The sequence below is a fragment of the Diplodia seriata genome (genome assembly GCF_021436955.1).
Source record: "Diplodia seriata strain FDS-637 chromosome Unknown scaffold_1, whole genome shotgun sequence".
Lineage (NCBI taxonomy): Eukaryota > Fungi > Ascomycota > Dothideomycetes > Botryosphaeriales > Botryosphaeriaceae > Diplodia > Diplodia seriata.
The window spans coordinates 525,053-551,395 of record NW_027117308.1 but is presented as its reverse complement, the minus strand read 5'-3'; the positions used below and the strand labels follow the sequence as shown (position 1 = coordinate 551,395).

General features: G+C 57.6%; 12 protein-coding genes across 12 annotated transcripts; 3 read left to right on the top strand and 9 right to left on the bottom strand.

Annotated features, from left to right (window-relative positions):
- Positions 1-28: 28 nt before the first annotated feature.
- rpl13 (60S ribosomal protein eL13) lies at positions 29-968 on the top strand (the record flags this gene model as incomplete). The annotated part of the gene is made up of 5 exons (XM_066771680.1): positions 29-31; positions 134-167; positions 226-272; positions 347-505; positions 561-968. The coding sequence occupies 5 exons, from the start codon at positions 29-31 to the stop codon at positions 966-968; spliced, it is 651 nt and encodes a 216-aa protein (XP_066636959.1).
- Positions 969-2,009: 1,041 nt separating this feature from the next.
- SLS55_000165 (uncharacterized protein) lies at positions 2,010-2,730 on the bottom strand (the record flags this gene model as incomplete). The annotated part of the gene is made up of 2 exons (XM_066771679.1): positions 2,010-2,561; positions 2,662-2,730. 2 exons carry the CDS (start codon positions 2,728-2,730, stop codon positions 2,010-2,012), a joined length of 621 nt encoding a protein of 206 aa, XP_066636958.1.
- Positions 2,731-3,439: 709 nt separating this feature from the next.
- SLS55_000164 (uncharacterized protein) lies at positions 3,440-4,531 on the bottom strand (the record flags this gene model as incomplete). Its single annotated transcript, XM_066771678.1, has 3 exons — positions 3,440-3,898; positions 3,950-4,060; positions 4,157-4,531. The coding sequence occupies 3 exons, from the start codon at positions 4,529-4,531 to the stop codon at positions 3,440-3,442; spliced, it is 945 nt and encodes a 314-aa protein (XP_066636957.1).
- Positions 4,532-5,434: 903 nt separating this feature from the next.
- SLS55_000163 (uncharacterized protein) lies at positions 5,435-8,613 on the bottom strand (the record flags this gene model as incomplete). Its single annotated transcript, XM_066771677.1, has 6 exons — positions 5,435-5,506; positions 5,565-6,396; positions 6,447-6,951; positions 7,002-7,155; positions 7,208-7,567; positions 7,621-8,613. The coding sequence occupies 6 exons, from the start codon at positions 8,611-8,613 to the stop codon at positions 5,435-5,437; spliced, it is 2,916 nt and encodes a 971-aa protein (XP_066636956.1).
- A 748-nt stretch (positions 8,614-9,361) lies between these two features.
- Positions 9,362-10,610, bottom strand: BCS1 (Complex III assembly protein translocase and chaperone; the record flags this gene model as incomplete). The annotated part of the gene is made up of 2 exons (XM_066771676.1): positions 9,362-10,429; positions 10,605-10,610. 2 exons carry the CDS (start codon positions 10,608-10,610, stop codon positions 9,362-9,364), a joined length of 1,074 nt encoding a protein of 357 aa, XP_066636955.1.
- Positions 10,611-11,185: 575 nt separating this feature from the next.
- SLS55_000161 (uncharacterized protein) lies at positions 11,186-12,918 on the top strand (the record flags this gene model as incomplete). The annotated part of the gene is made up of 7 exons (XM_066771675.1): positions 11,186-11,268; positions 11,321-11,330; positions 11,392-11,457; positions 11,517-11,538; positions 11,589-12,262; positions 12,318-12,555; positions 12,617-12,918. The coding sequence occupies 7 exons, from the start codon at positions 11,186-11,188 to the stop codon at positions 12,916-12,918; spliced, it is 1,395 nt and encodes a 464-aa protein (XP_066636954.1).
- A 1,441-nt stretch (positions 12,919-14,359) lies between these two features.
- Positions 14,360-15,910, bottom strand: SLS55_000160 (uncharacterized protein; the record flags this gene model as incomplete). The annotated part of the gene is made up of 3 exons (XM_066771674.1): positions 14,360-14,440; positions 14,511-15,548; positions 15,602-15,910. The coding sequence occupies 3 exons, from the start codon at positions 15,908-15,910 to the stop codon at positions 14,360-14,362; spliced, it is 1,428 nt and encodes a 475-aa protein (XP_066636953.1).
- Positions 15,911-16,142: 232 nt separating this feature from the next.
- On the top strand, positions 16,143-17,448 carry SLS55_000159 (uncharacterized protein; the record flags this gene model as incomplete). The annotated part of the gene is made up of 5 exons (XM_066771673.1): positions 16,143-16,187; positions 16,237-16,565; positions 16,772-16,938; positions 17,009-17,113; positions 17,210-17,448. The coding sequence occupies 5 exons, from the start codon at positions 16,143-16,145 to the stop codon at positions 17,446-17,448; spliced, it is 885 nt and encodes a 294-aa protein (XP_066636952.1).
- A 322-nt stretch (positions 17,449-17,770) lies between these two features.
- SLS55_000158 (uncharacterized protein) lies at positions 17,771-18,913 on the bottom strand (the record flags this gene model as incomplete). The annotated part of the gene is made up of 1 exon (XM_066771672.1): positions 17,771-18,913. The coding sequence occupies one exon, from the start codon at positions 18,911-18,913 to the stop codon at positions 17,771-17,773; it is 1,143 nt and encodes a 380-aa protein (XP_066636951.1).
- Positions 18,914-19,964: 1,051 nt separating this feature from the next.
- SLS55_000157 (uncharacterized protein) lies at positions 19,965-20,932 on the bottom strand (the record flags this gene model as incomplete). The annotated part of the gene is made up of 2 exons (XM_066771671.1): positions 19,965-20,678; positions 20,825-20,932. The coding sequence occupies 2 exons, from the start codon at positions 20,930-20,932 to the stop codon at positions 19,965-19,967; spliced, it is 822 nt and encodes a 273-aa protein (XP_066636950.1).
- A 698-nt stretch (positions 20,933-21,630) lies between these two features.
- Positions 21,631-22,567, bottom strand: SLS55_000156 (uncharacterized protein; the record flags this gene model as incomplete). Its single annotated transcript, XM_066771670.1, has 3 exons — positions 21,631-22,139; positions 22,223-22,447; positions 22,498-22,567. The coding sequence occupies 3 exons, from the start codon at positions 22,565-22,567 to the stop codon at positions 21,631-21,633; spliced, it is 804 nt and encodes a 267-aa protein (XP_066636949.1).
- A 1,126-nt stretch (positions 22,568-23,693) lies between these two features.
- On the bottom strand, positions 23,694-25,655 carry SLS55_000155 (uncharacterized protein; the record flags this gene model as incomplete). Its single annotated transcript, XM_066771669.1, has 1 exon — positions 23,694-25,655. One exon carries the CDS (start codon positions 25,653-25,655, stop codon positions 23,694-23,696), a length of 1,962 nt encoding a protein of 653 aa, XP_066636948.1.
- Positions 25,656-26,343: the final 688 nt, after the last annotated feature.

Sequence of the window (26,343 nt, the reverse complement as noted above, 5' to 3'; positions counted from 1 at the left end):
ACCCAGTGCCTGCTCAACAACCGTCAAAATGGTACGTCGCCACACGCGCATGCCACCGCTGCGACGCCCGCTCCCTGCAAATATGCGCACTTTGCGCTCCGAGTGGACAGAACGCTGATATGCTCCGCAACAGGCCATCAAGCACAACAACCAGATCCCCCACAACCGTAAGACAAAGCCCACACCGCCCGCCGCCACCTACAACTTGCTGACAATGGATTGTAGACTTCCGCAAGGATTGGCAGCGCCGCGTCCGCGTGCACTTCGATCAGGTAATTCCCCTCTCAGACGACTGAGAGCAGAGGCGCCGATCGAACGGACTTTTGTCTAATACCCCGTCGAATAGGCCGGCAAGAAGAAGAGCAGGCGCGATGCCCGCCAGGCCAAGGCTGCCGCCGTCGCCCCTCGCCCGGTCGACAAGCTGAGGCCCGTTGTCCGCTGCCCCTCGGTCAAGTACAACCGCCGCGTCCGCGCCGGCCGTGGCTTCTCCCTCGCTGAGCTGAAGGTATGGATTGAGATGGACGGCCAGACAATTCTGAGCAAAATCTGACTATTTCAAGGCCGCTGGTATCCCCCGCAAGCTTGCGCCCACCATCGGTATCTCGGTCGACCCCCGCCGCCAGAACCTCTCCGAGGAGTCCCTGAAGGCCAACGTCGAGCGCCTCCAGGAGTACAGGCAGCGCCTCATTGTCTTCCCCCGCCGCACTGGCACCAAGGCCGCCAAGAAGGGTGACGCCTCCGCCGAGGAGGTCAAGGCTGTCAAGGCCGGCGAGACCGTCAAGAACGTTGCCTCGACCTTCCCCATCGTCAACGCTCCCGGTGTCACCGAGGGCGCCCTCTCCGCCTACCCCGCCACCGAGAACGCTTTCCGCACCCTCCGTGTCGCTCGCTCTGACGCCCGCCTCGTCGGTGTCCGTGAGAAGCGTGCCAAGGCTGCCGCTGAGGCCGCCGCCGAGAAGGCCAAATAGATGGGTTAAAAAAGTGCTGGGTTGGCGTTCGTTGCTTGTACCTGGAAACGGAACCGGGCAAGCATCATGCCTAAATTATGGTACCAAAATCAAGGAATGGGATTGCTTGGCTTTTAAGATACCCAACATGAGGACTGCCTCTGTTAACGAGTGAAATGTGCCACACTGTGATTCTCTTTCTGTTCTGGGCTATTTACGCTCTCGTACAATTGTGCTACAGCAGCCCACAGACTGATCTTTTGCGGCATTCAGCACTGCGAGTTGAGGCTGTAAATCTTCTGCTCTTCCAATCGCCGGTTTCCTTGCCAATGTGACAATGCCTTGGACGCTTACGGATAGCCCTCACAACTTCCCCTGCTTGGTCCAGACCGGTTTCAATGGAAAAAGAGACCTGGAGTGACTTTACAGTAAGACCATCGTGGACGCTTTAAGTTAAAGAAGAGGAGACTCCTTCAATTGGGCCGGCATTGACCAGGACGATCATAAAGGAAAATTGGAACCAATTCGACGTATGGATCCCGTCTATCACAACGTGGCGCTCGCAATAGTGGCTGGGGTGGGACCAAATCCGGCGCCATAACACTTTCCCTTCCCTCATCATGGCATTCCATCCTCCAAACCCAGCGGCCACTCTCAACAGTATCCCAAAAGCCTATCCGCCCATCTATCCAAATCACCACGCAAATCTCTCTTGCACCTGCCACCCCATTTCACCATCTTGCAGCGTGCTGCCCACGGCCACCTCCTCCCCCATGGCGTCGCCACCCTCAAAAGTCCAGGCACACGGCAAGAACCTGCTCCCCAGCTTTGCCACACGATGCCACTCGGGCGGGTTACCCGGGGCGGCGACCAAGTACTCCCAGCGCTCGAGGTCGATCTGGCCGTTGGCTATCAGCAGCGCCTGGCAGAACTGAGCGACGCGGATGATGACGCCGCGGGCCCGGTGTTCGGGCATGTCGAGGGAGAGCACGACGCCCTGGCGCCGGGTCTCGGACCCGACCAACTGTGATTGCACCCCCGCGCCGGTTAGTGGGGAACCGCTCAATCGCGAGAGAGAAGCAAGAAGGACAAACTCACCCTCGCCTGGACCGAAACCCACATCTCCTGGTACCGGAGCACGAACCCGCTCCCCTTCTCCCTCTCCATCCGGCCAATCTCCAAGCACGCCTCGGGCCGGCCCGCGACCGCGTACATGTCGCCCTCGTCCGGCGCCGGCTCCTGGCCCGGCGCGACGCACTTGCTGTCGATCAGGTGGTTCCACCTCTTGCGCGGGACCGACACGGTGCCGCCGCTGCCGCCGGGTCCGGTGGCGCTGAAGTCGCACAGGCGGCTGTAGTCGACGGGCACCAGGGGCGGCGCGTGCGCGTGCAGGGCGGCCGCGTGCTGCGTCTGCGACATGACGGTCGGCGGCAGCGTCTCGGACACGCCCGAGAAGGCCCAGTCGAGGCGGTGGAGCGGTCCGCCCGTGTTGGGCAGAGGCAGCTCCGCGGTCGGCGTGAAGGGGTGGGGGAGCAGCAGCCGCGTGTCGACGAATGTGTTGCTGGGTGCGGTCAAGACGAGCGTCGACGTGGGCTCGATGGGGGATTCGCCTTCCTGTGGGTGCGCCGGAGGTCAGTAGTCTACGGCTTGTATGACTTGCGGCAGCGGGTGGAAGAAAGCATCGGAGCTGGTGGACAATGTGGGAAATACCTACCCAGCAGATCCACTCCCTCACGGAGATGTCTCCAGCAGCGCCCGACGAGTTGGCCGTGAGTTGCACCATCTTGAGCGACAAGGTGGGAGCAATGGGGTGCGAGGTCAGGTTGAAAATGGTACCAACGGATCTCGTGGCCCGGCGGAAAGTGGAACGAATCTGGGCGAGAAGCGATCCTTATCCAAGCTCTTTTCCTACAAGTGATTGTGGAGCGTCCAAGATCTTCGACGCGATTGGATGCCCGCGCCAAGCTGGCTTAAGACGTGAGTAGAAGATGGACGCGGAAAGCAGAGCGGTTGCGGATAGATATAAAGATCCGGCTGGGGTCAGAGTTCGAGGCCTGTCAGTTGTGCAGCGTGTCTAAGGATGGTTGTGCGTGCCAGGTTCGCTAGCTGCCTGCTGTGGTGGATGTAAAGTAAAAGCGAGGATGGAGGGAGACGCAACCCAGGTATGCGTCATTCGGCAGGTCGCGTCCCGCTGCCGAGCACGCGGCGCTAAGTGGATGCCGGGTTGGCATACCGCACCCTTTGCTGGCATCGCAATTTGACATGTCTTTTCGATTAATTTACTGATACCATAGACGGGTCATACATACATGCCTCCTCTATCCACCCCAATACGCCTTGCTTTCCCCTTCACCCTAGCAGTCCCGTCGGCTCCATCGTACATGTCTGCGCCAACACTTCCATGCATGCATTCTAGCACCCGTGGTCGCAACGCTAAAATCGACGCACAAAGAAAGCCAAGCAATCCCTCCCCGTCGTAACCCACCAGCTCTCTACACCCCCGTCGTCTTGGCCGCCAGGCTGCCCGTTCCCCTGCTGCTGAAGATGGCCATGATGCCGAAGCCAACGTAGAACAGTCCCAATGGGTAGGCCACAAGGCCGCGCATGCCGCTCATGCGACCGACTGCGCAGAACATGGCGCTGCTGCTGTACGTGCACCACATGATGGCCGCCGTCGTCAGGATGTATCCGAACGGGCCATCCATGGGCACGGCGATGCCAATCAGCGACGTCAGTACCATCGGCAGGAGGCAGTATCCAAGTACCGATGCCGAGCGGGGGAATGTGAGGGTCGAAGAGAAGTGCGACGAGGTAGTGGGGTGTGACGGGTGGCCCGATGCGCTGGCGGTGGCCGGGTCGACGGGCGGAGACATGAGGGACAGGATCATGTGGAGAGAGGTACTGCCTAGCAGCGCCAGGCCATAGATGTAGCCGAAGTGTACCTTGCCGGACTGTCCGCACTGTCAGCGAATCCGCTGCGTGTAAAAGGAAGTGGGACTTACAAAGAGCAAGAAGGTACCGAACAGCAAGAAGAAGAGGATGGGGCCCGCCAGGTCCGAGTCATCCATGATGTGCTGGTCTATCCTCGCCAGCGGATTCAGCACCGTAAGAGTCTGTCGGTACCCACGCCGTTAGCAAAGTCGTACGTTGCAGTCCTCTACCCCTCCGCGGCATGCTACCCCGTCCACGCGCAACAATCACCCACTCACCTTCATCTTGATGTGTCCAAAGTTCACGCCCAACTCTTCCAACAGCGGCGGCTCGCCGTCGTAGCCCTCGGTCCCGAACGCCGCCAACCAACCCGTCCGCAGTCCGCCCTGCTCGCCCATCCGGCCGCTCACGCCGGGCACCGCGCCGCCGAACCCGCTGGGCCCCGCCATGTTCCCCATGCCCCCGAAACCCGCGCCAGCGTACGCGCTGGATGCAGCGCCACCGTTGTACGCCTGGAAGGGTGTCGTGTGTCCGGATACAGGCTGCGCCGCGTACGACGATTGGTAGAAGTTGAGGTTCTGCGCCGCGGCGCCGGGCTGACCGCCATATGCACCCGAGGCCCCCGCGTTCGGGGGAGCGTAGTAATTCGACATGTTTCCCGGGAGTGGATGCGTGAAGTGGGCAGATGGGTAGAGGTTCGCCGTGGAGCTGCGTATACGTGTCGCGGGGGAGAGGCTAGGGCGATTGCGCGTGGCAGGCGTCGGTCTCAGTGATGCGGCGGGCAGAAGTGCCAAGGTAGCGATCGGAGAAGCAGACAAGATCGAAAAGTGAAAGTGTGAGGGGTCCGAGTTGACTTTGTGGTAGATGTGGACGGGAAAGAGTGCGGCCTAGCTTAGCTCACTGACGGGGTCGAAGTGGTCTCAACGAGATCACGTGCACGCCGAGCTTATACAACCGCACTGCAATCCCGGAAAGGGCGCTACATAATGACTGTGCCTTTCTGAGATGGCTCGGTGCACTTGGAGATTTACCATATGTGGTGAAACAGTGGTTCGTTTTTGCCACTTGACTGTGGGAGAAACTCATCTAAACTCATGCTTGCCTATGTATCAATCCAACGACGGCAAAATGCTCGCATCACCTTCTTCCAAGAAGATCCTGCTTATGCCATTTGCTTCCACCAGAAATGCAACAAACCAAACCAAACCATTGCATGCTATGCTTCTCCACTGCCCGCCATATTTACTGCAAGCTCCAATCATATCAAACGACAACTCATGCATCTACGGGAATCAGAGGAAATCAATGCAAATCTTCAGGAAATGATGCCGCAAAACCAAACGCTCAACTGATGGTCGGAGGCCCGGGCCGCAATGCTAAAATAATCAAACAATACTCAACATGCTGCTCAATCACGGTCTACGCGAAATGCTCAATCACTGAAGAGAAGGGTATCATGAGGAGTTCCGGGACCGCTTCCTCTCGCGCATTCCCGAAATGTCGTTACTAAGGAGGCCGTGCATTCTTGGTTTTTCTTTCTTCGCTCGTTTTCGTCATCACCACGTGTCAGGGCCGAAGTAATCGCCCGGTTCGACCGTCTTGTATGAACATGCGTGCCAGTCGCAACCCTAAAGAAGAATACGTCAGTCCACTGTCTTGCTTCCTACGATGGAGAGCCAAAAATACCTGCTTGAAGACTTCGGTGCCCCACCAGCTGAAGCCCTTGTTGAAGCCGGGGTATATGACTCCAAAGAAAACGATGACGACGCCGACCGCGACACCCGAGTCAAGCGCCGCGGAAAGCGTCATGGTGTATTTCTTCCACCATGCGCTATGGCGGGTTCTGATGAAGTCATTGAACAGCCAGCAAACCACGGCCCAAACCGAGAAATTGAGACCTGTCGCCGGAGGGATCCAGCTAAGACTGCCAAACAGCACCGGAAGGTTGACCTTTCGCCAAATGCTGTGTTTCTGTCTCCGGCCAAGGAGCCACACCCCAACAGGAGCAACGGCGCCGAGCAAGAATGCCCAGACGAGCGGCCGATACAACGCTCCAGGACCGAAAAACCTCGCCGGGCCAACGACACCCCACAGAATACTTCCGTTGAAGTGAACCCGAGCGATTGGGCAGTTGAATCCGTTGATCGCCTCTGGCGTGCAGATGCCAGGGATGTTCTGCAGCATCCAGTTCAAAACACCAATCTGCGTGAGACTGGAAACGAGCGTCGCCGCGAGCTGGAGCGTGAAAAGAATCCTCGGCGGGATCTTCATGTAGTGGCCGAGTTTGAGATCCGACGAGAATTTCAGGCCTTGGGTCGACGTGATGTAGCCGTACGTCACAAACACCATGTTCGCTACCGGCCGTCCAGGGAAAACCACACCGCAGATAAGCTGGCAAATCAGGTAAAGGCTGCTTTGCTGGTTGGTAATTGCCATGACGATGCCAATGGGGATGAAGAGGAGAGTGCAAATGCCCAAAGCGAGCAAAAGGCCGTACCAAGGCAGGTGAATGGGGTAGCTGGGACCAGGTCAGAAGCTGCGTGCATCATGGCTGCCGAGAGAACTTACTATTCCACCACAAACATGCCAATGGCAGTCATGAGGACGCCGGTTAAGAGGTACCACGACATCGGCGCATCTTTATACCTCCTCATCAACCTGTTATGGACATCCTCCGCACCCATCATGTTGTCCAGGTCGGGCATGGAAGCTGTCATGCTACGAGTTGACTTCTTGTGGCGAAGGGAACGCTCTTCCTGAGGGATTTGCTGATACGCGGGTTGCTCGTTCTGTTCTTTGATCTCTTTCCAAGATGCCTTCCATTGCCGTAGGATATCTTTTCCGTGCCAGCACGCAGTGTGTGACAGCAACGCAGTGAGAGCTGCGAATTGAAGCGCATAGCTCAGCACATACGTTATTGGCAGGAACACACGACTGTAGTTCTCGTAGGATTTCTCATCGAAAAGGAAGTTGTCGGTAAGAATTTTGCTGACATCGTACGGTTTACCCGTGTTGTCGAAGACGGCGGCTGACAAGATTGGCATGTACGACGAGTACATGACATTCATGTAGTCTGGGATCCGTTAGCAACGTTTCACAAACTACCGCATGGAGACGACATACACATTATGGGAGCCATGAACCACATGACCACCACAAGGCCTCCGACAATGTTGAGAGCAGCCCAGAAAGGCACAACCAGTGGGGAGCCGATGTATGCAATCTGCGACCAATCAAACGTCATGGGGAACAGTCCGAGACCAGAGGCAACACCAAACTGAACGACTGTCAGTGTCAAGTTGGACCGTGAGAGGGCTGAAAAAGCTCACCAAATTTGCGACGACGACGTTCTTGGGCGCAAACCATGTGATGACGTTGAAATAGCTCAGAGCAGGGAAAAGCAGGCCCGGGAGGAAATAGAACGCTGCGGATCCCAAGAAAATATAAAGGAAGAACCTCATGCGTGAAATATGCCATCCGTTCGCTGGTGCATTGTCTTGCTTGTGTAGGGTGGAGAACATCGATGTCGAGATCAAGGTGCCGGGCCAGATCATTCCACTGGGTCTGACAAGGAAGCGGCGGGTGAGACCTGCGAGGGCATATCCTAGGACCTGAGTAGAAATAGTAAGGAGGATTTGATAGGTAATGGTGAGTTTTTGGTTGTAGAACATGGATTGCTCAACGATGACCTGGATAGTGCATTAGCGATCTTGTGCGTCCAAAGTGCATGAGACGTGCATACATCGGTAGCAAATGCAAATCCGAACGAGACATTACTGCTGATATATACGCAGCAATGCTCCTTTTCATTCCACCTTCCTTGCGCGAGCCACAGCCGAATGCTGCGAGCCCAACTCCGGCTCTTTTCACTGTTGCGATGTCCCTCGTCGTCTCGGAGGCCAATTGCGCCATTTGAAGAGCCGTACTCTTGCGAGTCCGCAGCTCTGTGTTGGATAGATCCATTCGTGAAGACCTCAGCAGGGTCGTCGGGATGTTTCAAAAGCTGATCCCACAGCAGGCCAAGGGGGTGGACGAGCAGGAGCGCGATGACTGGTGTAATGCTAACGCTAGGGTATCTGAGGGAAAAGAACAAATTGGTCGAAGAGCCGAGGATGGAGAAGAGCATGGACAGGGCCCACATCCGCGGGGTGTTGATAGATAGGGAGGTGTCGTCGGAGGGCCGCACCGCCGCGCGCACCTGGGGATAGGGCGAGTCGTCTGAGGGGCTTTCCTCAGGCGCCTTGCTCTGGGCTCCTTCACCGGCTTCCGAGCTTCCCTCGTAACCGTCGATGTCTATGGCCTCGGAGTTGTCGGAGCGGGCTGAGTCGGAGCGGCCCGAGTCCGAGTGCATGTCTTCGTCAGACTCCATCTCCTCGTCCAGATTGCCTACCCAAGCCTCGACGGCGGTGGGGTGCTCGTCGGGCAGGTTGAAATTTGGCAAACTCTTCCTGCGGCTGCGCCTGGAGCCCTTGTTGCGGTTCAACAGCCGGCCGGTCGACGCAAACCGGCTGCGCACCGACTTGCTCGACTCGGGCTCGTCCTCCGCTATGGTGTCAGCCTCGCGCAGGTGGCTGGCGGCCTTGCGCTTGCCGGAGCGAATGGCGTGGTCAAGGTCGTGCATGCCCTCGTCGGCAGAGCTCTCGTTGCTGGTGCTCAGCATCTGGACGGGCAGAGCGCCGTAGGAGCCGGTGCCCTGGGCGGGCGACGAGCGCAGCAGCAGCGGGACCTTCGACATGGTGGTGCGCGGGCGGGGGACGGCGCTGGGGCCCGGCGCGTGGCAGTCGCCGAGGGCGGAGGAAAATGAGGAAGAAAGTGGCAGGCAGGCGTGAGGGTGTGGTGGCACGGCGCGGGCAGGGAGAGGTGGACAGGCAGCATCGGGGAGGTGGCTGATGCAGAGGGTTGCTTTTTTTGTGCTTCGGGATTGCGGCTTGGGCGTGCCATCTAGCTTGGGCGCGGCGGATGAGGCGTGGTCGTTAGACGTGACAACACGCTCCTGACGTGGAAGGACAGGCCGGCGCCTTTTCCGCGACCTCGGAGGCCTGCATGCGACGGCGCGTCACTAGAGCCTTCGCACAGCTGCGAGCCAGGCTTCTGGGACGCTTGGGGCTTGCGTCGGCTCTTCCATCAGATAACAAGGCTAGATCCGCCGTGCGATAAAGCGGCGAATTACGGAACGTGACCCAGCATGGCGGCCTTGCGCGCCTTTGCAGCGGCAGGCGCGGCGGTGAGCGCCCTCCTAGCAGCGATCGCAGCAATTTTTCTTTTCTTGTCACGCTTCTCTCCGCATGTGCGCATGACATGCCGCCCGCCCGCTGTCGTCACCTCGGAGCGAGCGCCCAAACGCGCAGGCCCGTCCCTTGCAGCCCGCCGCCGACAAATAGCACCGAGACGCTGCCAGCCTGGTTTTCCGCGGCTCCCGCCAGTTGCACGCATGGGTTGCCTACAATAGCACTTCATATCTACTCCTACAGGGCCCCGCACCCTCACTCGTCCGACCCGTTCAGCTTGCGCGCCAGGTGCGCGTGCATCAATGCAACCTCGTCCAAACTTGCAATCGCGCCCTCCAGGTCCTCTTTGTTGTAGAGGAACAGCCCCTGGAGCTCCGCCGGACTCAGCGCGCCCACGAGGCCGAGCTTGCGCGCCTTTTCCAAGAACCTCTGCCGGCCCGCGCCGTCGGGATCCGCCTCGCCGTAAAAACGCTCCAACAGGTGCTGGATCTGCCAATCCGTTGCCTCTCCTATGCGCACCGTGACATCCACTCGGCCGGGCCGAATCAAAGCCTCATCCAAGCGCTCCACATGATTTGTCGTCAGGAAGAGGATGCGCTCCTCTGCGCTCGCAACCCCATCCATTGCGTTGAGCAGCCCGGAGAAGGTAACCGCTGCTCCCGAATACCCGTCCTCGTTGGCCTGTTTGCGGTTCACCCATGCCGCGTCCGCATCCTCCAGGAGCACCAGGGTCCGCGGAGGCACCTTGGTCAGCATGAACTGTAGCCTGTCGTCAGTCATGCCCCGCTGGCTCAGGTTGAGCATTGCGATGTTGAAATTTAAGTGGCCCGCAATTGCCTCAATAACCGAGCTTTTACCCGTCCCTGGCGGGCCGTAGAGCAGGTAGCCCCTCCGATACGGAATTCCCCGGTCAAAGTACCACTCTCGCTTCTGGATAAACTCCTGCAGGTCCTGGACCAGACGCTCCTTGACCCCTTCCTCGAGCACCACCGACTCGAGCGGCCTCTTCCGCTTCGGTTGTCCGAAAGGCTTCCAGTCAAAAGCGTCCGGAACAAGGACAAGTGTTTTGCCTTCTTGATTCTGCTGTGCCATCTCGTGGGCTTCGGCAAAGAGCTGCTCAAAGACGTGCTTATGAGCTTGCAGAGTCGTGAGTGTGACCGTCTCGAAGGGTTCGCCATTGGTGTCCAGATGATTGCCCTGACGCTCTCGGTTGACCAGCATCCAAGCGTTCTCGTAGCGCATGATGTGTTTGCCATGTCCGGGTTGAAGATAGAAGTCCGTCACTTGTGCGCCGTCGGCACGCTTGTAGGTGCTTGTGTTGAGCTGGAGGTGGTGCATTCGGGGAGTAATCCGGCGGGCGAGCGCATCGAAGACACCACGACTTGCGGTGTCTCTGAACTGTCATCAGAACACCGGTTGGATCCCAGCGCGCAGGGACGCCACGTACCGAGAAGCTGCTGCGGCAGCCTCTGATCCCAACGAGTGCCCGCGATGGTACATCCATTGCAGCAGCCACGGGTAGGCATCGTCGTTCTTTGTGATTTCCAACTCGACGAGCATGCGACGGCGGAGGAGGACAGCGCCGCGCTTGACACCCTGTTGCGCCAGGCGACCAAAGGTAGCGAGGCCTGCAAGACCGAAGCCCTGGGAATGTGCTGTCAGCAACGCGCCCTGGCGTGTGCGTCTTGGACCGGACTGACAGCAGTGAAATAGGGATTGCCCGTGAGCTGGGCGACGAGCGAGCCGCCGCCATCGCCGGTGCTCGCGGAGAGGGACTCGGCTAGCTGCCGCTGGGGTTGCGGCGAGTCAGCGGGCCCATGGTTGCGATCCATCAACGGGCAGGTTGCGCGGTGTTGCACTTGTCGAGCTCCGAAAATTTGGGAACCCGCGACTGGAGCGCGTCATGGCGCATGGCAGCTGCCAAGCTCAGATCCCGGCGATCCGCCATGCCTCTTGCGGGCTGGGCTGCGGCCATAGCTCGCTTCCTCTTCCAGAAACAGGACCCTTGGTCGCGGCAGCTGCTCCAGTTTCCGCACTCTACATTCTGCATTCCCTAGCTATCCGCCTCCCTTTCGCCCCATGGAGCATCCGGCCTCGCAAGCCGCCGCCCGCGGCGATACCATTGTGGTCGACGCCGAGCTTTTTCACGCTCTGCTCACCCGGTTAGTCCTTCTCCCGGAGCTGCTTGGACATCTAATGCTAACTCGAGCGAAGCGCGCATCCTGTACGTCCTGCAGCGCCTCAATATTGCCTCCTGCGACATGCTCGAGCTAATGAGAGCCAAGACACCTCCCTATGATCCTTGGGACTCTTCCATGGTGCGAATCGCCGCAAAGGAGTATGACATACTGGTGAGTACGCGCTGCCATCCTGTGCAAACGCGCCCACTGCTAATTTCCATTCGCTACAGAGACGCACTTTCACCGAGTACTGTATGGGCCTACTGTCTGACCGAGCCCAAGGAGTTTTTAACTTGACATAGGCGCCCTTCGGAAGACGCTGCTTGACAATGGTGTCGAGCCTTATGCCCTTGAGATACTCATGAAGCCGCCTTCTCGCTCACCTTTCGAAGTTGCCCAACCTCTCAGCGGCCTTGGTGCTGGAATAACCACGTCCAATTCATCGGGACAGTCGAGTTCTGACCTTTACGGTCATATCGGCTCCACGCCGTACGCGTTCGCCGGCCAGCCTGCTACGAGCGAAATGGCACTTGGCCCTACTGAACAACCATCCGCCTGGTCGAGTGGCTTCGCTGCCCCAAACACAGGAGCGGGCTTGATAGCTGCCCGAGGTATGCCCACTACTCGTCGCAACCCAGAAGCAGCCGTCTTTCGCATGCCCGAACCCTTAGAGCCTGAGCACGCGCCTCTCGAGACCGGAACCACCAGCGACCATGACCTCGAGTACACCAGCGAGCCGAACGCGCGCCATAAGCCCAGCGATGGATCTCTTGCGGAGAAACGGTCGCTCAATATCACAGACTTGTCGCCCATCACCTCTCTGAACGAGATCGTTGGAAGTATCAAAGGTGGCATGCTCGTCGAGATCTTCCGCATTAACGATCGGGTTGCACGCGTCTCCTTCCGGCATTGTGCAGACGCCCAAGCCTTCTGCAACTACGCGAGGCGCAACGACATATACATCAACAACAAAAGGGTACGTCTTGGTCATCTATCAGGTAATACGGGGCAATTGACTAAAGCAGTTCTAGATCACCGTTGATTGGGCAGATCGACAGTGGAGACTCAATCCCTACGTGCATGGTAAGATTCTCCAAGGCGCCACGCGTGTCTTGCGTCTGCACGGAGCGCTTCATCGCCTGACTGAGCAAAATGTTCGACTTGACATGGAACACATCGACAACCTTGCCATCATCGACGTCAGAACGCAAGGAAATGATCTTGTCGTGCACACCAACTCGGTGCAACATTGCGTATCTGCTCGCAACTGTATGGCTCCTGATCTCAATATTCCTTGGGAAAGCGTGAAAGCAATTGCTAAATTTGTTAGGCATGATGACGCGCAAGCCGTACAAATTCCTCAAGATTGATTTCGAACGTGATGAATGCGACGAGCCGCTTCCCCAACCCGTTCGTCCTAGCTTCTTTGACTCGGTTCAGCCGGCCTCTCAGCAGGCGGTGAAGTCAAAGGCTTCCATCAACCTCTACGGTGTCCTTGACTTGGATCCTGAGGAAGACGAAGAAGACGACAGCGGTCCCTGGCAGGCCGGCAGGCGCGATAGCGGTCTCACTGACGACTCAAGCATCTGCGAACCACGCCGGAGTGATTCAGACCCCATACACTATGCTTAAGCCTGCTGTTGTCAGTCACAATGAGGCTAAGCCACTTGTTGGCGCGAGTCGCGCTTGCAGACAAGGTTGCCGCAATACCCATCCGCTGCCTCAACGTGCTTCTTTCAGAAGGCGACCTACATGGAGCCGACTTCGCGGCACAATTGGTCTCGATTCGATCTTGAGCTGCGCACTATCATCACTAACTGGTTGTCACGGTCTCCCAGAAGACCTATTCGGTGCCATCCTCAGCTCAGCACGGATGCTCCGAATTTGACGGCCTTCACTTCTTTCATTGCTTGCCCGCGTGGTTTATTTTCTGATTCAGCACTTTTGTGCCTTTATTCCTCTGCTGACTTTGACAACTGCGCATGCAATCCTTAGCTTAATCACTCCCAAGTATAGCATAGATACCCCACACGAGCCTGATATTCTGCACTCACGGTATAGCGTTGTAGGTATAGGGGGTCAACCTTTCATCGCTCCGCCTCTTGCGGCGTGGTTTAGGATAGTGAGACTCAGGAAATAGGTAGACAGGGCCCACAGAATCTATCATCCATTATTTCACCCAGTCTGTCACAGCCGAGCATCATCGATATCGGACTCGCATCTTGTGCTGCAGATTTATGATAGCTGCGTGTTTGCTTATGCACATGATGTGAACCCAAATCTGCATGACTCCATTGAATTAGGATACAAACGATATAACCAGCCGTGCGCTCCTGCACAGGTGATACCTTAGCATTGGGGTAAGCGCTCCTTGCCGAACAGGCACTGTAAAATGTGTCCGTAGTAGAATTTAATAACGCAATTGTTTATCGTTGAGCATTTAAAGCTGAGAGACATCACACTGATGGCAAAAAGATTCCGGTTGCGAGTCTCCCAACCCTTCACCGGTCATCACTTGAATGGGCATAAGATTTGACGGTCAACAGCAAGCAAGCATAGTCAATGACACGCAACAAAGAGGCATTCTTAACCATCATTCATATGTCCCAATGGGTACTAACTGTTCGCAATATTCCCCGCCACCGACCGTTCCGTAAAGCATGTCGCAGCATGCAGAAAAGGGGAGATAAGAAGAAACTCCCAAGCCGGTCTTTTTTGTTCTGCGTCTTTTCAAAACAGTCCCGCTTTCGATCCCGTCACCATGAACAACAACCGCCTTGACACGTGCTTTTTCTCCCGTATCCCCTGAACCAAGCAACCTGGTGATAGAACTCCTACCCATGCACGGTTTTTCTCGCAAAAACAAGAGTCTAAGCAAATGATGCCACCAGCGAGTACCCGACGGAACTACCGGCCAAGCCCAGGCGTCTCCTCGCTCATCGCACACCTCTGGAGTCCATAGTGGCAAGTTCTTCTCATGAAAGCCATCTCAACGGCGGCATGCACCCGCAACCAGCTAGGTCGCCCCTGTGTGCTTTAATTATGAGGCCTTCTCAAATATGGGCTCAGACGTCTAGTAGGTCCTAGCAAGGTTGCGGAGGTACCAGTCTACGAGCCTACGGCCCACCTTGGCTTCGGAAACGTGGATGAGGTCCTAATCCATAGTCAGTTGTTTATTCTTATACAACAAAAATCATATTTTCGTTTTTCCAGGGGTTACTTACGCCTTCCATGGCATAGTCGAGGTCGCTGCTGTTGACGATATCGCCGTCGAGCAGACCGCCCTCGGTCCATCTGACCTGCCTGCTCCTCTGCTTGTTTACGAGCAGCCAGCAGCGGAGCTTCTCGGGCTCGACATCGAGGAAACCGGCCAGCTTCTTGAGATCCATGGTGGTGTAGAGCTTCAGGTAGCTCTTGACGGTGGGCGACCACATGTTGTTCTTGACCTCCTCCATGAAGATGCGGCAGTGGTGGTCGATGGGGTCGACGTTGACCTCCGGGTTGTCGAAGTCCGGAGGGGTGGGGGAGATGAACTTGGGGCAAGCCTGGCGGAAGAGCTCCTCGAAGAGGGGCAGGGCCTCGGGACCGCCGCGCTGGAGGCGGTTGAACTGCTCGCCGTACTTCTCGCGGAGAGCGGAGTGGATGGTGTCGTCCAGCCTGGTGGGGTTGAAGGCAACGCAGATGGCGATCAGGGCGTACATCTGGTCGTTCCTCTTGGTGATGGAGTCGTACTGAGCGTTCTTCTGGAAGTTCTTGGTCCTCGAGACGTAGACCAGGATGTGGCTGAACATGCGGATGGCGTCGGCGTAGCGGCGCATCATCATGTAGGAGAAACCAACATAGTAGTAGGTGGTGAAGTGGGCGGCCATGACACGGGCGAACATGGCCTTCTTGTTCAGCTCGATGTCATCGAGGGTCTTGAGGGCCAGGCTGAAGTCGCCGAGAAGGCAGTGGACGCGGAGCAGGCCGATGATGGAGAAGTAGCCGAGCATCTTGTACAGCGGGCGGTTGCCGTATTCTCCGGCGAACTGGGCGGGGTCCTCGCCGCGCTTCATGGCGGCCAGCTGCTCGCTGATCTGGGAGCGCTGGATCAGCGAGTACAGGACGTTCAGAACGCTGTAGCAGCCCCAGGTGTTGGGGTTCTCGCGGAGCAGCTGGATCTCCTCCTCGTTGTCACCCTTCAGCGCAGCCTTTTGTCTGTAGCTGCAGAAGCTGTTGAACTGGTAGATGAACTCATCGATGACATCCCAGGCCCAGTAATACTGTACATGCATCAGCGCAACCGATCTTCAGAAGGTCTCGCGGGAGAGCTCACGTTGGGAACCTCGAGGTCGACGGGGCCGTCGGAGTTGAGAATGAAGTGGAAAAGGCTGCAATAGTTGTCGTAGCTGGCGAACTTGGTCTCGAGGGTGGCGGGGAACTCGAGTGGGGTGGCAGCGGCGGCAAGCTGGGCGTGGATGTCCTGGCCGCCGAGCGAAGAGGTGCGGTCAAGAGCGTCCATGCCGTCGTCGTACTGGACCTGCTCGCGGTAGTCGTTGGCGAGGGCCTCCTCCTCGACGTCCGAGTCATCGGGGCGCGCGCGCACGGGCGTCTCGGCCTGCGGGATGTTGTTGCGCAAGCTCATGGTGGGCGGATGGAGGCGCGGTGGGATGCGCGGAAGACGGTGGGTGGGCGTGCGGTGGAGCGTGTCGAGGCGTCGCGCGTCGTGAGGGTTGAATTTGGTGTTTCGCTTGGTGTGCGGGCCCGGATGCCGCCTTATCGATAAGAGCGCCTACTGCAATCGGCCTGCGCGCTGCGGGGGAGCGCCGCCCACTCTCTGCGCATCACCTGCAGCCAGCACCGCTATCTTGGACACCATGGCTCAGACAATCAAGGTCGCAGTCATCCAGCTGCATCCCAAGGTTGGTCGTTGCTGAGATCCTCTGCCTTCGCCACTCACACGCCCCGCAGCCTCTCCAGATCGAGCACAACTTCAACAAGGCCGCGAGCTTTGTCAAGTCCGCTGCATTGCAGGGCGCCGAGCTTGCTGTGCTGCCCGAGTATCACTTGACCAATTGGGTCCCCAAAGATCCCGACTTCCTGCCGCTCTGCGAGCAATGGGAAACCTACCTCAAAAAGTATCAGGCGCTCGCTAAAGAACATCGGATCTGCATTGTTCCCGGCACCATCGTCGAAAGACACCGCGATGCCGAGCAGGAGGACGAGAAGCTGCTCAACGTTGCGTATTTCATCAATCACGATGGCGAAATCATCGGCAAGTACGTGAAGAAGAACTTGTGGTAGGTGCTCCTTCAAATCAGTGATGAATGTCAGAAGCACTTCTGCAGCATCTGTCGACAGCATGTGGAACAGCCGTGGCTTTGGGTGCTCTGTGCACATTGTGTCCTGATGAATGCTGTGAATACATGGTTTCATACCACAGTACTCAATATGCTCGTCGTGTGCCCTTGTTGCTCAAAAGCCGCTGCTTACTTGAACCTCATAGGGGTCCGGAACGCGAACACCTTACCTCATCCGGCCGTGACGTCCACGAAGTCTTCGATACCCCAATAGGCCGCGTCGGTATGCTCGTCTGCTGGGATCTGGCGTTCCCGGAGGCCTTCCGCGAATTGATCGCCCAGGGTGCCAAGATCATTATCATCCCGTGCTTCTGTCAGTCCGCATTTTGCTTCCCCTGTCTCATGTGTCAAGAAAATCACTCCTGATCTCATCTTTGCTCTAGGGACATTGACCGACTGCTCACCTAAAGGCCTCGGTTATAACCCTTCCTCCGAAGCCCTTTTCCTCGACAGCATGCTCACTGCGCGCGCTTTCGAGAACACATGCGGTAAGCACCTTTCTCTACAATCAACACACACACACACACACACACACACACACACACACACCATCGTCTTTCGAGCTCTGATTATTCATTCGCCAGCCATCATATTTTCCAACGCCGGTGGCCCTCCCGGAAAGGGGTACGCTGGTGTCTCGCAAGTCACGGTCCCCTATATTGGCCCTGTGACACGCCTTGGCAGCTGCGCCGAGGGTATGAGCATTGTTGACCTCGACCTCACAATCCTGGAGGATGCGGAAGAAAACTACCAGGTTCGCGCTGACTTGGCCCGTCATGACTGGCATTACGATTACCGGCACAATGCGAAGGGAAGACTTTGAAAGCCGAGACGAGGATAGCAGCAATGTAAAAAGTCAATATGTTGGAAATGAAATTCATATATGAATATGCTCTTGTGGACCTGTTTGGTCGGAATCTTTCTATGAAAAGGGAAACATCGATCAATGATGACCCTGTAAAGGAGAGTGAAAAAGAGAGTGAGAACAAAGACTCCTCGAAATGCCAAAAACAGGTAGAAAGATAAACCTCTGTATGCAGCGTTCTCTTCGGGTATAGCCAAAAACCAATAAGAAATCCTGTCCCATCCTAGCCGCTCCAATCTAACACCTTGAATCATACCGCGACGTTCCTTCCCAAGTGCATTTACTGGTCAATGAACAGGTTCCACGCGTCGGGGAACTTGATCCGCTGGGCCGGCAGCACCTTGCTGCACTCGGTCATGTTGTTAATGTTGTTGACACCGAGGAGGCTGAGGCGGGTGTATGCCGTGGCGTAGTCCTCGTTCCAGTGCTTCTGGCCCTTGACCGGGTCGGTAAACTGGACCCACTCGTCCTGGACCCTGCTGTCGTTGGCCAGCACGACGTCGCTCGCGAAGCGGAACACCTTCTTGGGCACCGTGTTGGACGTTGTCTGGTTGTAGAAGCGAACGTCCCAGACGCCGGGGGTGCTGTCCTGGGGCGCGCCCGCCTTGGTGGGGTCGACGAAGGACTGCTGCGAGGCCGTGTGGGCGCCGACCAGCGCCGCGAGCTCGTGGGGGGAAATGGTCTTGTCCTGGAAGAGCTGGATGAGCTTGTCGGCGCTGTCGTTGACGCCGGGAAGCAGTCCGTCCGGGCCGCCGGCCTTGGTGCTGTTGTCCTGGCGGCCGGCGAAGAAGCGGATGCGCGGTCCCAGCGGGCAGGTCACGACGGCGTGCACGGCGGCGAACTGGATCAGATCGGCCATGCCGACGCCCCAGTGCTTCTGTACGGTGATCATCTTGCCGATGATGTCCTGCAGGCCGTTGTTCTCCGCCCGGTTGATCTCCGTGCCGGAAAGCACGATGCTGCCATCCGCTCCGCCCCAAGTGGTCTTGGACCAGGTACCCGCATCATGGAAGCCGAGACGAATGGCAGCGCGGGCCCACTTGTTACAGCGACCAGTAGGGCCCGTGAAAAGAAGACTGAGCTCGGCAGAGACGTAAGACCAAGCGCAGCAGGTATCCTTCTTGCAGGCTTTTGTCCCGAAAAGGGGCGGGATGTAGCCGGCAGCTTGAGTCTCGCCCGACTCAGCCCCTGTCAGGATGTTGTAAATGCTAGTGCCAACCGGAGTAGTTGCGCCGACGGTGGCAAGGTCGCCAATCATCTCAGGGTCGGCATCGCCATCAGCGTTGAGGTCGACGACCACAGTGGTGTCGGCGTCCTGGCGAGCTCGGATTTCCTGGACGAGCTTGGCCATTCCGGGATGAGCCACGGCGGGCTGGATGAGAACGGTCAGAGCAATGCTCGAAATGACTGCAGAAAACTTCATAATGATTGTTGGTTTAAAAGAATGAACTGGAGTTGAAAGAAAGACTGGGGAAAAGAGTGTCCCCGAGTAGTGATCGTTGAGAACGACTGCGCTCAAGTGAAGGTCAAGAGAATGTTGGTTGTGTAGCCCTCAAACGCAGCGGGGTGACGGGCAAGATATAGTAGATGTCTTTCACGGACAGCTCTCTCGAGTCTGGCCATTCTGGAAGCTATGTGTGGAGTATTCCGCAAGCCCTGAGAAAGTCAGTGGCAGAGTAACGGCACGTTAGGAGGGCTAGCTCGGGTCCTTTCAGTCCAGAACAGCGGTAGTCAGCCGCAGAGCACATTCAGACGTGGGCCCAGGTCAATGTTCTAAAAGTAGGTTGACCGCTGCTATGACAATTGCAAGCTAGCTTGAGGGCGTGCATCGATATTTCGAGCTGACTTGCATGGATGGCGCAACGCCAAGCGAACATATTGCTGGCCATCATCCTCTGCCATCGACGCAAATGACTAGACAGAAGCCTGTTTCTCATTGTAGCCGTGCGCCACGGCGCTGTAATGGGAACATCCGATGCACGTGTCCAGCGATCAGCCCTGCGGGCCCGACAGACACAGCACTGGGCCCGGAAATCTGGGGGATCCGATGGACTGGGACGGGAATCGAGGCGCAGCCAGGTGCTGGCGGGCTTCCGCCAAGCAGTGGCGGCTAGCTCAGCCTCGCCTACCGCTTAGCTACAGAGACGGGTTGCTCGCTTCCCGCGGTCCGCAAGTGCTAGCGGGGACCATGACGATTGGCACGTTACTTGCGCGCTCTTCTGATGTCTTGTGGGAGGGTGGTGTTGCTGGAACGCTATTGCAGGACGGATCGTCGACGAGAGACACTTACTCAAATACTTGGTGGTCTAATCGAGAGCTTTCTGCACTACCAGAGCCACCAATGAGGTTGTGGACATTGCAAATGTGCAGGTGCATTATTGCGACAGCCGTCGGGTTCGAGGGCGATGGCCCAAGGGTCTTCGGCGTCACCGATTCAAGAACACCGTCCAGAGATGACTTGTCTTTTTTCTCGTCTACTTCTTGGCCTCCTCGACGTCTTCTTTGACCTTTGCGTCCTTCTTCGGCGGGCGTACGCCAAAGATGGTAGTGCCAACTCTAACCTCGTCGCTTCCCAGGGCAATGGCGCCCTCGAAGTCGGAGCTCATGCCCATGCTCAGTTCCAGCTCCTCCGGCCCCAAGCCCAGCTCCTTGGCAACCTTGTCCCGCACATCGCGCAGCGCCACGAAATCCTCATTCTCCGTCTCTGGAGTCGTCGCCTGCGAGCGAGCAATGGCGCCGATGGTCATGAGGCCTGCGAGCTTGAGGTGCGGGCACTGCTCGCGGACGTGGCGACACAGCGCGGCAGTGTCCTGGGGCTCGACGCCGCTCTTGGCCTCCTCGCCCGACGTGTTGACCTGGACCATGATGCGCAGCGGCTCTTTCACATCATCCTGCTTCTTCTCGACCAGTGTCTTGCGACCCTTCTCCAGCTGATCGGCCTTCTTGGCCGAGTCGACGCTGGACACGCACCACAGATTGGGGATCTGCTCGGCCAGCTTGGAGCACTTGTTGGTCTGCAGCGCGCCGATAAAGTGCCATTGTATTGTGCGCGGCAGGATGGCGGCCTTCTCTTGCAGCTCCTGGAAGTAGTTTTCGCCAAAGTGGTGCTGGGTGTTCGGCGCAGGCGCCGTGTGCAGCGCAAGCACGTCCGTGGCAGGCTTCAGCTTCGAGACGGCGATGAGGCGGACCTGGATGGAGGGTGAGCACGCAGTGTCAGCTTGCGTTCTGGCGGCATCGCTATAGGCCGGTGGAGCTGGGGGCGGGCGCAGTCGTCATTTTCCTCGTTGGTCACGAAGGCGGGCGGACGTGTCTCAGGCGGGAGGGTGCGACGCACGTTTCTGCCGGCCTTATTGGCGTGCCTGATCCTGTCGGAGACATGGGCGATGTTCTCGATGAGCTCGGTGGCCCGCAGCGGATTCACTTTCATGTTGTCGTCGGCCATGGTGCAAGGGTGGGAGAAAAGAGCGGGCGGACGGCAAGTGACGTGAGAGCAGCGGCGCCCGAGTCATGGCGCGGCTTCCCTTCCAATCCCTCACACGTCTCGTCGCCGCACACCAACACCGCCCAGGCCATCACTTGCCAGATCCGACCCATTGCATGCAACTTTGGACGTCGGCCGGCATGCTGAATACACAGCATACCCCAACCTCGACGTCCCTGGTTAACCCCTTTGCAGCAATAGCTGCTGCTTAGCGCCGGCCATCGCTCCAGGAGAGCCCAGCTATGGCCGCCGGTCAGCTCGCGCTTCACTCGTGGCACCTTCCAGGTCACGTATGCTCATGTGTTTAGGCCGGGGAAAATATCCATACTCGCTTTCCTCGTTTTCTGATGGAACCCCTAACTCGCACTCGCAGAGCGCTCATACACTGCTCCCCACTATTTCCCAAGAAGAAAAAAAGATAAAGAAAGCGAACATCGCAAAGACACACTACGTTAGGTGACCGAATGAGAACAATTACCAACACCAAGCATACAAGATTCGGAGCTCGACATAGCGATTCGTTCATCGTGAAGCGCAGTGTGTGCGCGAAACTTGACCGTCATCCAGCCACCACTTCCCGCCAATGACCATCATCCCACGCCTCTGCAGTCCTTGAAGGAAAGCAGGGAGGGGGCTAGACTTCGCCATGTCCCGCAAAATTACTGCCAGACGCTGAAGGAGCGGCGGACGGTAGCGCGCTTCTGCGCCTCGGAGACACCCGCGGTCCCGTTCTGCGCAGCCTCAGCCGCCGCCGCCGCCGCATCGCCCGTCCCCTGGGCCGCAGCCGCGTCGGCGGCCGGAGTCGCAGCAGCAGCGGCACCGGCTTGTTCCTGCTCGGCAGCAGCAGCAGCCTGGTCGGCAGCGGCCTGCTCTTCGGCAGCCTGCTGATCCTCGTCCTGGCCCTGGTCGTCGCCCTGCTGATCCTCTCCGGCAGCCGCGGCCGCAGCCGCCTGTGCGGCGGCCTGCTGGGCATCGCTGATCTGCTGCTCCATGTCCTTGCCGGCCTGCAGGGCGTCGCCGCCTTGGGCGTAAACCTGCGCCTGGATGGCCTTGACTTTGGCATCCTGCGCGGCATCCGCGAACTCCTGCGCCTTCTTGGCCGTGTCGATGGCCGCGGCGTCGAGCTTGGCGGCTTTGGCGAGCTGGAGCTGGGCGATCTGGAGCGCATCTACGTCGTCGTTAGCGAGGGCAAAGTGTGGTGGGTTTGGAGTGTGGTGTTTGAAAAGGAAGAGTCATCACATAGAGACTTACCCTCTTGCTTCTTCTCCTCGTCATCGTCGTTATCCAGACCGAGGATGACTATGATGGCATTGTTGTCGTCATCTTTATCATCATCATCATCGTTGTCATCGTCGTCGTCGTCGTCCCTGCGTCCAAAACCGCGAGCAACGAATTTGGCGTTGCTGAGGCGGCTATCGAGCACGTCGGTGTTGGCAGCTGGGCGGAAGGGGTTGTCAGCTTCCCGCATGCCATTTTCTGGAAGAACGATGTCGAATGGTTTGGGCCAGACTAGGGCGAAGACTTACGACCAGGCTTAAGGGGCGAAGCCGCTGCCAGAGCGACGACGGAGAGAACTGCGACGGTGGAGTACTTCATTTTTACCGATTATGTGGATGAATTGGTCGGGCAAGCCGGGATATTAGTCGAAAGGAAGGTGGTTGAAATAAGCCGCGTCGAGCGGTGGTATGGAGTCGAAGAGAACGGACAACGTGCACAGCACGGGATTTTGGAAGTAGATAAGGTTAAAAAAGAGCGTAAATCGGGATGTGGATGGCTGGATGATGGGTGGAGGAGAAGTTGTGGGGCGCAGGTTCGATGGGAGATTTATACGAAAACAACCCGCATCCTATCTCAGGGACGGAAGAAGAGCTTCCAGCCGGGCCACTCAGTATGAAGCTGCCAAGGTGGAGAGGCCCTGATTCGGCAGGGGAGGGGCGTGGATGGCTCGACGCCAGATGTGGGAAGAGCGATTGCAAAGGGAGTCTAGCATGGGTCATGGGTAAAGCAGCTCAAGCCCGATAAGCTCTCGCACAAGCATCGCCCGCAGTGGCTCCTGCATGCCAGCGGTTGACGATTCATGGGGAGGGTCCTGCCGCCCGGATCGCACTGGTCCGGACAAGGTTGCGGTGCGCCACCAGGCTAGATGCATGACAGACGGCGGCAGCCTGAGGCTGCTGCTGTCTTTCCGAGCGACAATTTGATCGTCGCGGGGGGTGGCGCGGCTAGTCGATGGTGCCAGGCGCGTGCGAGATGCAGGCGGAGATGCTTGGCAGCGGGAGCGACGGAGGATTACAGCGGAGATCCTAACGGTGATCCCCAGGCTGGACCCAATCAGCGAATCGACGGGAAGGCTATTTGGAAGCGGGCCGGATTGGCGAGTTGCACTGCACGTATGAGACGGGTTGCGGCGTTGCCCGTTTCAGCAGCCAGATAACCGCAACGGAGGCTGCGGCACCACCACCCTTTGAAGACGACAAGCCTCCAAAAATGGCCTTGACGGACGGTGGTGTGCGCTGATGTGATGATCTATCCTCCTCATTTAACTTTGCGAGCGGAATGAACGCTATCCGCATGGTTGCACGGGTCATGCCATCAATCAGACTGCGCTTCCGAGTGAAGTATCAGTATACGGCAGTCTGGATATGTGTAGCAGCCAAGCCAACGCCAAGGTACACGCATCCAGAATCACGCAGCATAAGGCGACCAACATCCCAAATCTTCCTTACAACAACGGCCTGAATGCCTCGGACCTTGCGTCGCTCCAGGCATCCGGCCACTTCGATCCCTCACCACCCTCCCAGCCCGCCGCCAGCATGGCTACGACAATCAGCAGCCCGCCACTTGCGGGAAAGTACGGAGTGGGTACCCTACTCCCGCCAACAGGCATACCCACATCGTCGAATGCGAAGTTTTCGTCGAGCAACCACCTTACAGCTGTCTCTGCATCTCCGCTGCGCAATGCAGTCATGGCTAGCAAGGGAAAGTCCCAACCGTAGCTGAATGAGAAATTCCACGTCTGGTAGACACGTTCGACAGTTGCGTTGAAAATAGCGGGGTCTATACTGGGTGTTGGTGGAAGAAGTCCATTGATGGCAAGCAGTCCTTGATGATCCGAAGTCAAGTCCGGGTCTGTCCACATGTCGGGCACTCCCTCATAAGTGACGTAGCTTCCATTTTCAGTCGGCAAAGGCGCCAGGTTTTCTGCAACGTCAGTCCAATGCGAAGGCACAGGTTTTCCTTGGCGCTGTTGCCATTTGGCAGCGACTGAAAGACCGAACTCCCAGTATGCTAGCTCGAAAATCGAATTGATTGTAGCATTTGGGTTGGTATTCTCGGAGACGGGATACATCGGTGGTCCCAGATCATAGACTCCAGTAGTCTTGTTATAGAATGCGTACGAGCTCATCCATTCAGCCGACGCAGTGAGGATGGGGTCCCATTTGTTCAGTGTGGCATTACTTGGACTCCCTCGGTACTCGAGCTCGGCAAAGTAGAAAGGGTGGACTTGCTGCCAAATGAGAAGTGAGTTAATCTCCCCTGGCGCCGAGCGACCTGTGGGATCACTCATTTTGCCCCAACGAGCGCCCGTGTACCCTTGTTGCGCTGCACGCTCCAAAGAGGTCGGAAGGAAGCGTTCGTACACACCAATGCTTCGATCAAGCAGGTCTTGTTTGCCCCACAGGTTCCAGTGGATGAGATGCCAATATACCATCTCCATATGGAACTTCCCGTACCAGCCGTTGTTGGTGAGGCCTGACTCCTGGGGTGGATCCCTCCCGGCTTCGTTTACGGCAAGCAAGTACTGAGATAGAACGGTCCGACGCTGAATCTCGGTCGCATTGGAATCAGGAACCGCGGTCAAGTCCAGAAAAGCGCCGGCCTCCCAATAGTTGCTCCACCAGTCGGAAGATGCGGCTGCTACAGCTGCATAAGTGCTATTTGAATGCGATCGTTGGGGCGTAAAGGTCGCAGTGAAAGCCAGCAGGTCATCTCGAGTGCTCAAAAGGTAGCGATGAGCGCTTGCAGCAGGGCGATCCACAGAAGCTCCTCCTTCCCATTTGATATTGGTGAAATAAGTAGTAGCATCGATATTGTGTTCGATCTCAGCAGACTTTTGACCGTTCCGAAGGAAAGTGGTGTGGTTCGCGGTGGCGTTGAAAAGCCCCACGAAGTTTTCGAATTTATTCTTGTCGACCGGATACGGATAGTCGAAGAAGACAGACAAGGACCCATTCCTCAGCAGATCAGATTGCACCTTTACGCCTAGCGCATCCGAGGCCGGATCCGCAAGGGTGTCGACGGATACAGTGCTTCCGCGGAGAGAGAACGTCGAATGTAGCGTGCCGGCGAATAGATCCAGCCTTTGAAGTGGGCCCGCAATGTCAGCATCCTCAATGGGCTTGCCATCCAAGGCGAGACCTATCCTAGCCAGATTCACACGGTGAGGGTTGGCGATCATCCACTGGGAAATTGCCGCCTCTGCTGGATTCGGCTGCGCGTAGTTGACGAGACGACCATGGGTCCACCAGTCAACGCCGGCGAAATCTTCTGGGGAGGTCTGGCCGGGGGTGGTTGGCAGCGAGGAATTGTGCCAACACCAGGAGGAGAGAATGTTCCACGGCACCACGGTTTGGAGGCCAGTGATATCAGCACCGAAGGCAAAGTTGCCGTTGCCTACTTGCATTGGAGTGTCGTAGGAGGAGGCAGATCCATTGCGGGTTGGATTGAATCTCTGGACCACATCGCGCCGGTTGATTGGATCTGCCGTGGCAAGGCCGGCCCAAGTAATCGCAGTCGAGGAGACCACGAATCCAGAGAGATGCATCACGGAGCGCAAACACGGGGCGGCGGCCTCGAGGCTTGCTCAGGACAAGCCAGGAAGGATTTTCCCGACCTTTAAAGGAGCTGGCGACTCGAACGGCATGGTCCACCTGGATGAATGCACAATGGGGCGTCACCCCGCGCCCCGCACTGATCGACGTGGGCGGTGGCCATTTTTCCCGGGAGATTGACACTGGTCCCTGAGCACGGGGCAGGACTCGTAGGGTCGACGGCGGACTTCGGTGTAGTGAAGCCCTTGATGATGGTGATGACGGAGCCGGTGCGCAGAATGGGCTCGGCATTGGAGCGCCTGAGACCAGAAAATTGAAGGAGGGCTGCCGAGCGAATGCAGCAGTAGAAACCGCCGATCCGACGCGTGGGGTGGAAGGGTGGAATGGCGCGTGCCATGACGGTGGGTCCCTAGGTTGACGCCTGTTCCTGGCCGAGCCAGCGTGCTTGCGGCGCTCCCTCCCATTGACCGCGACGGGTGAGACGGGGCGCATGCGGCTCTTTGTTGCGACGCGGCAGCACTGCAGCGGCCTGCTCGGACC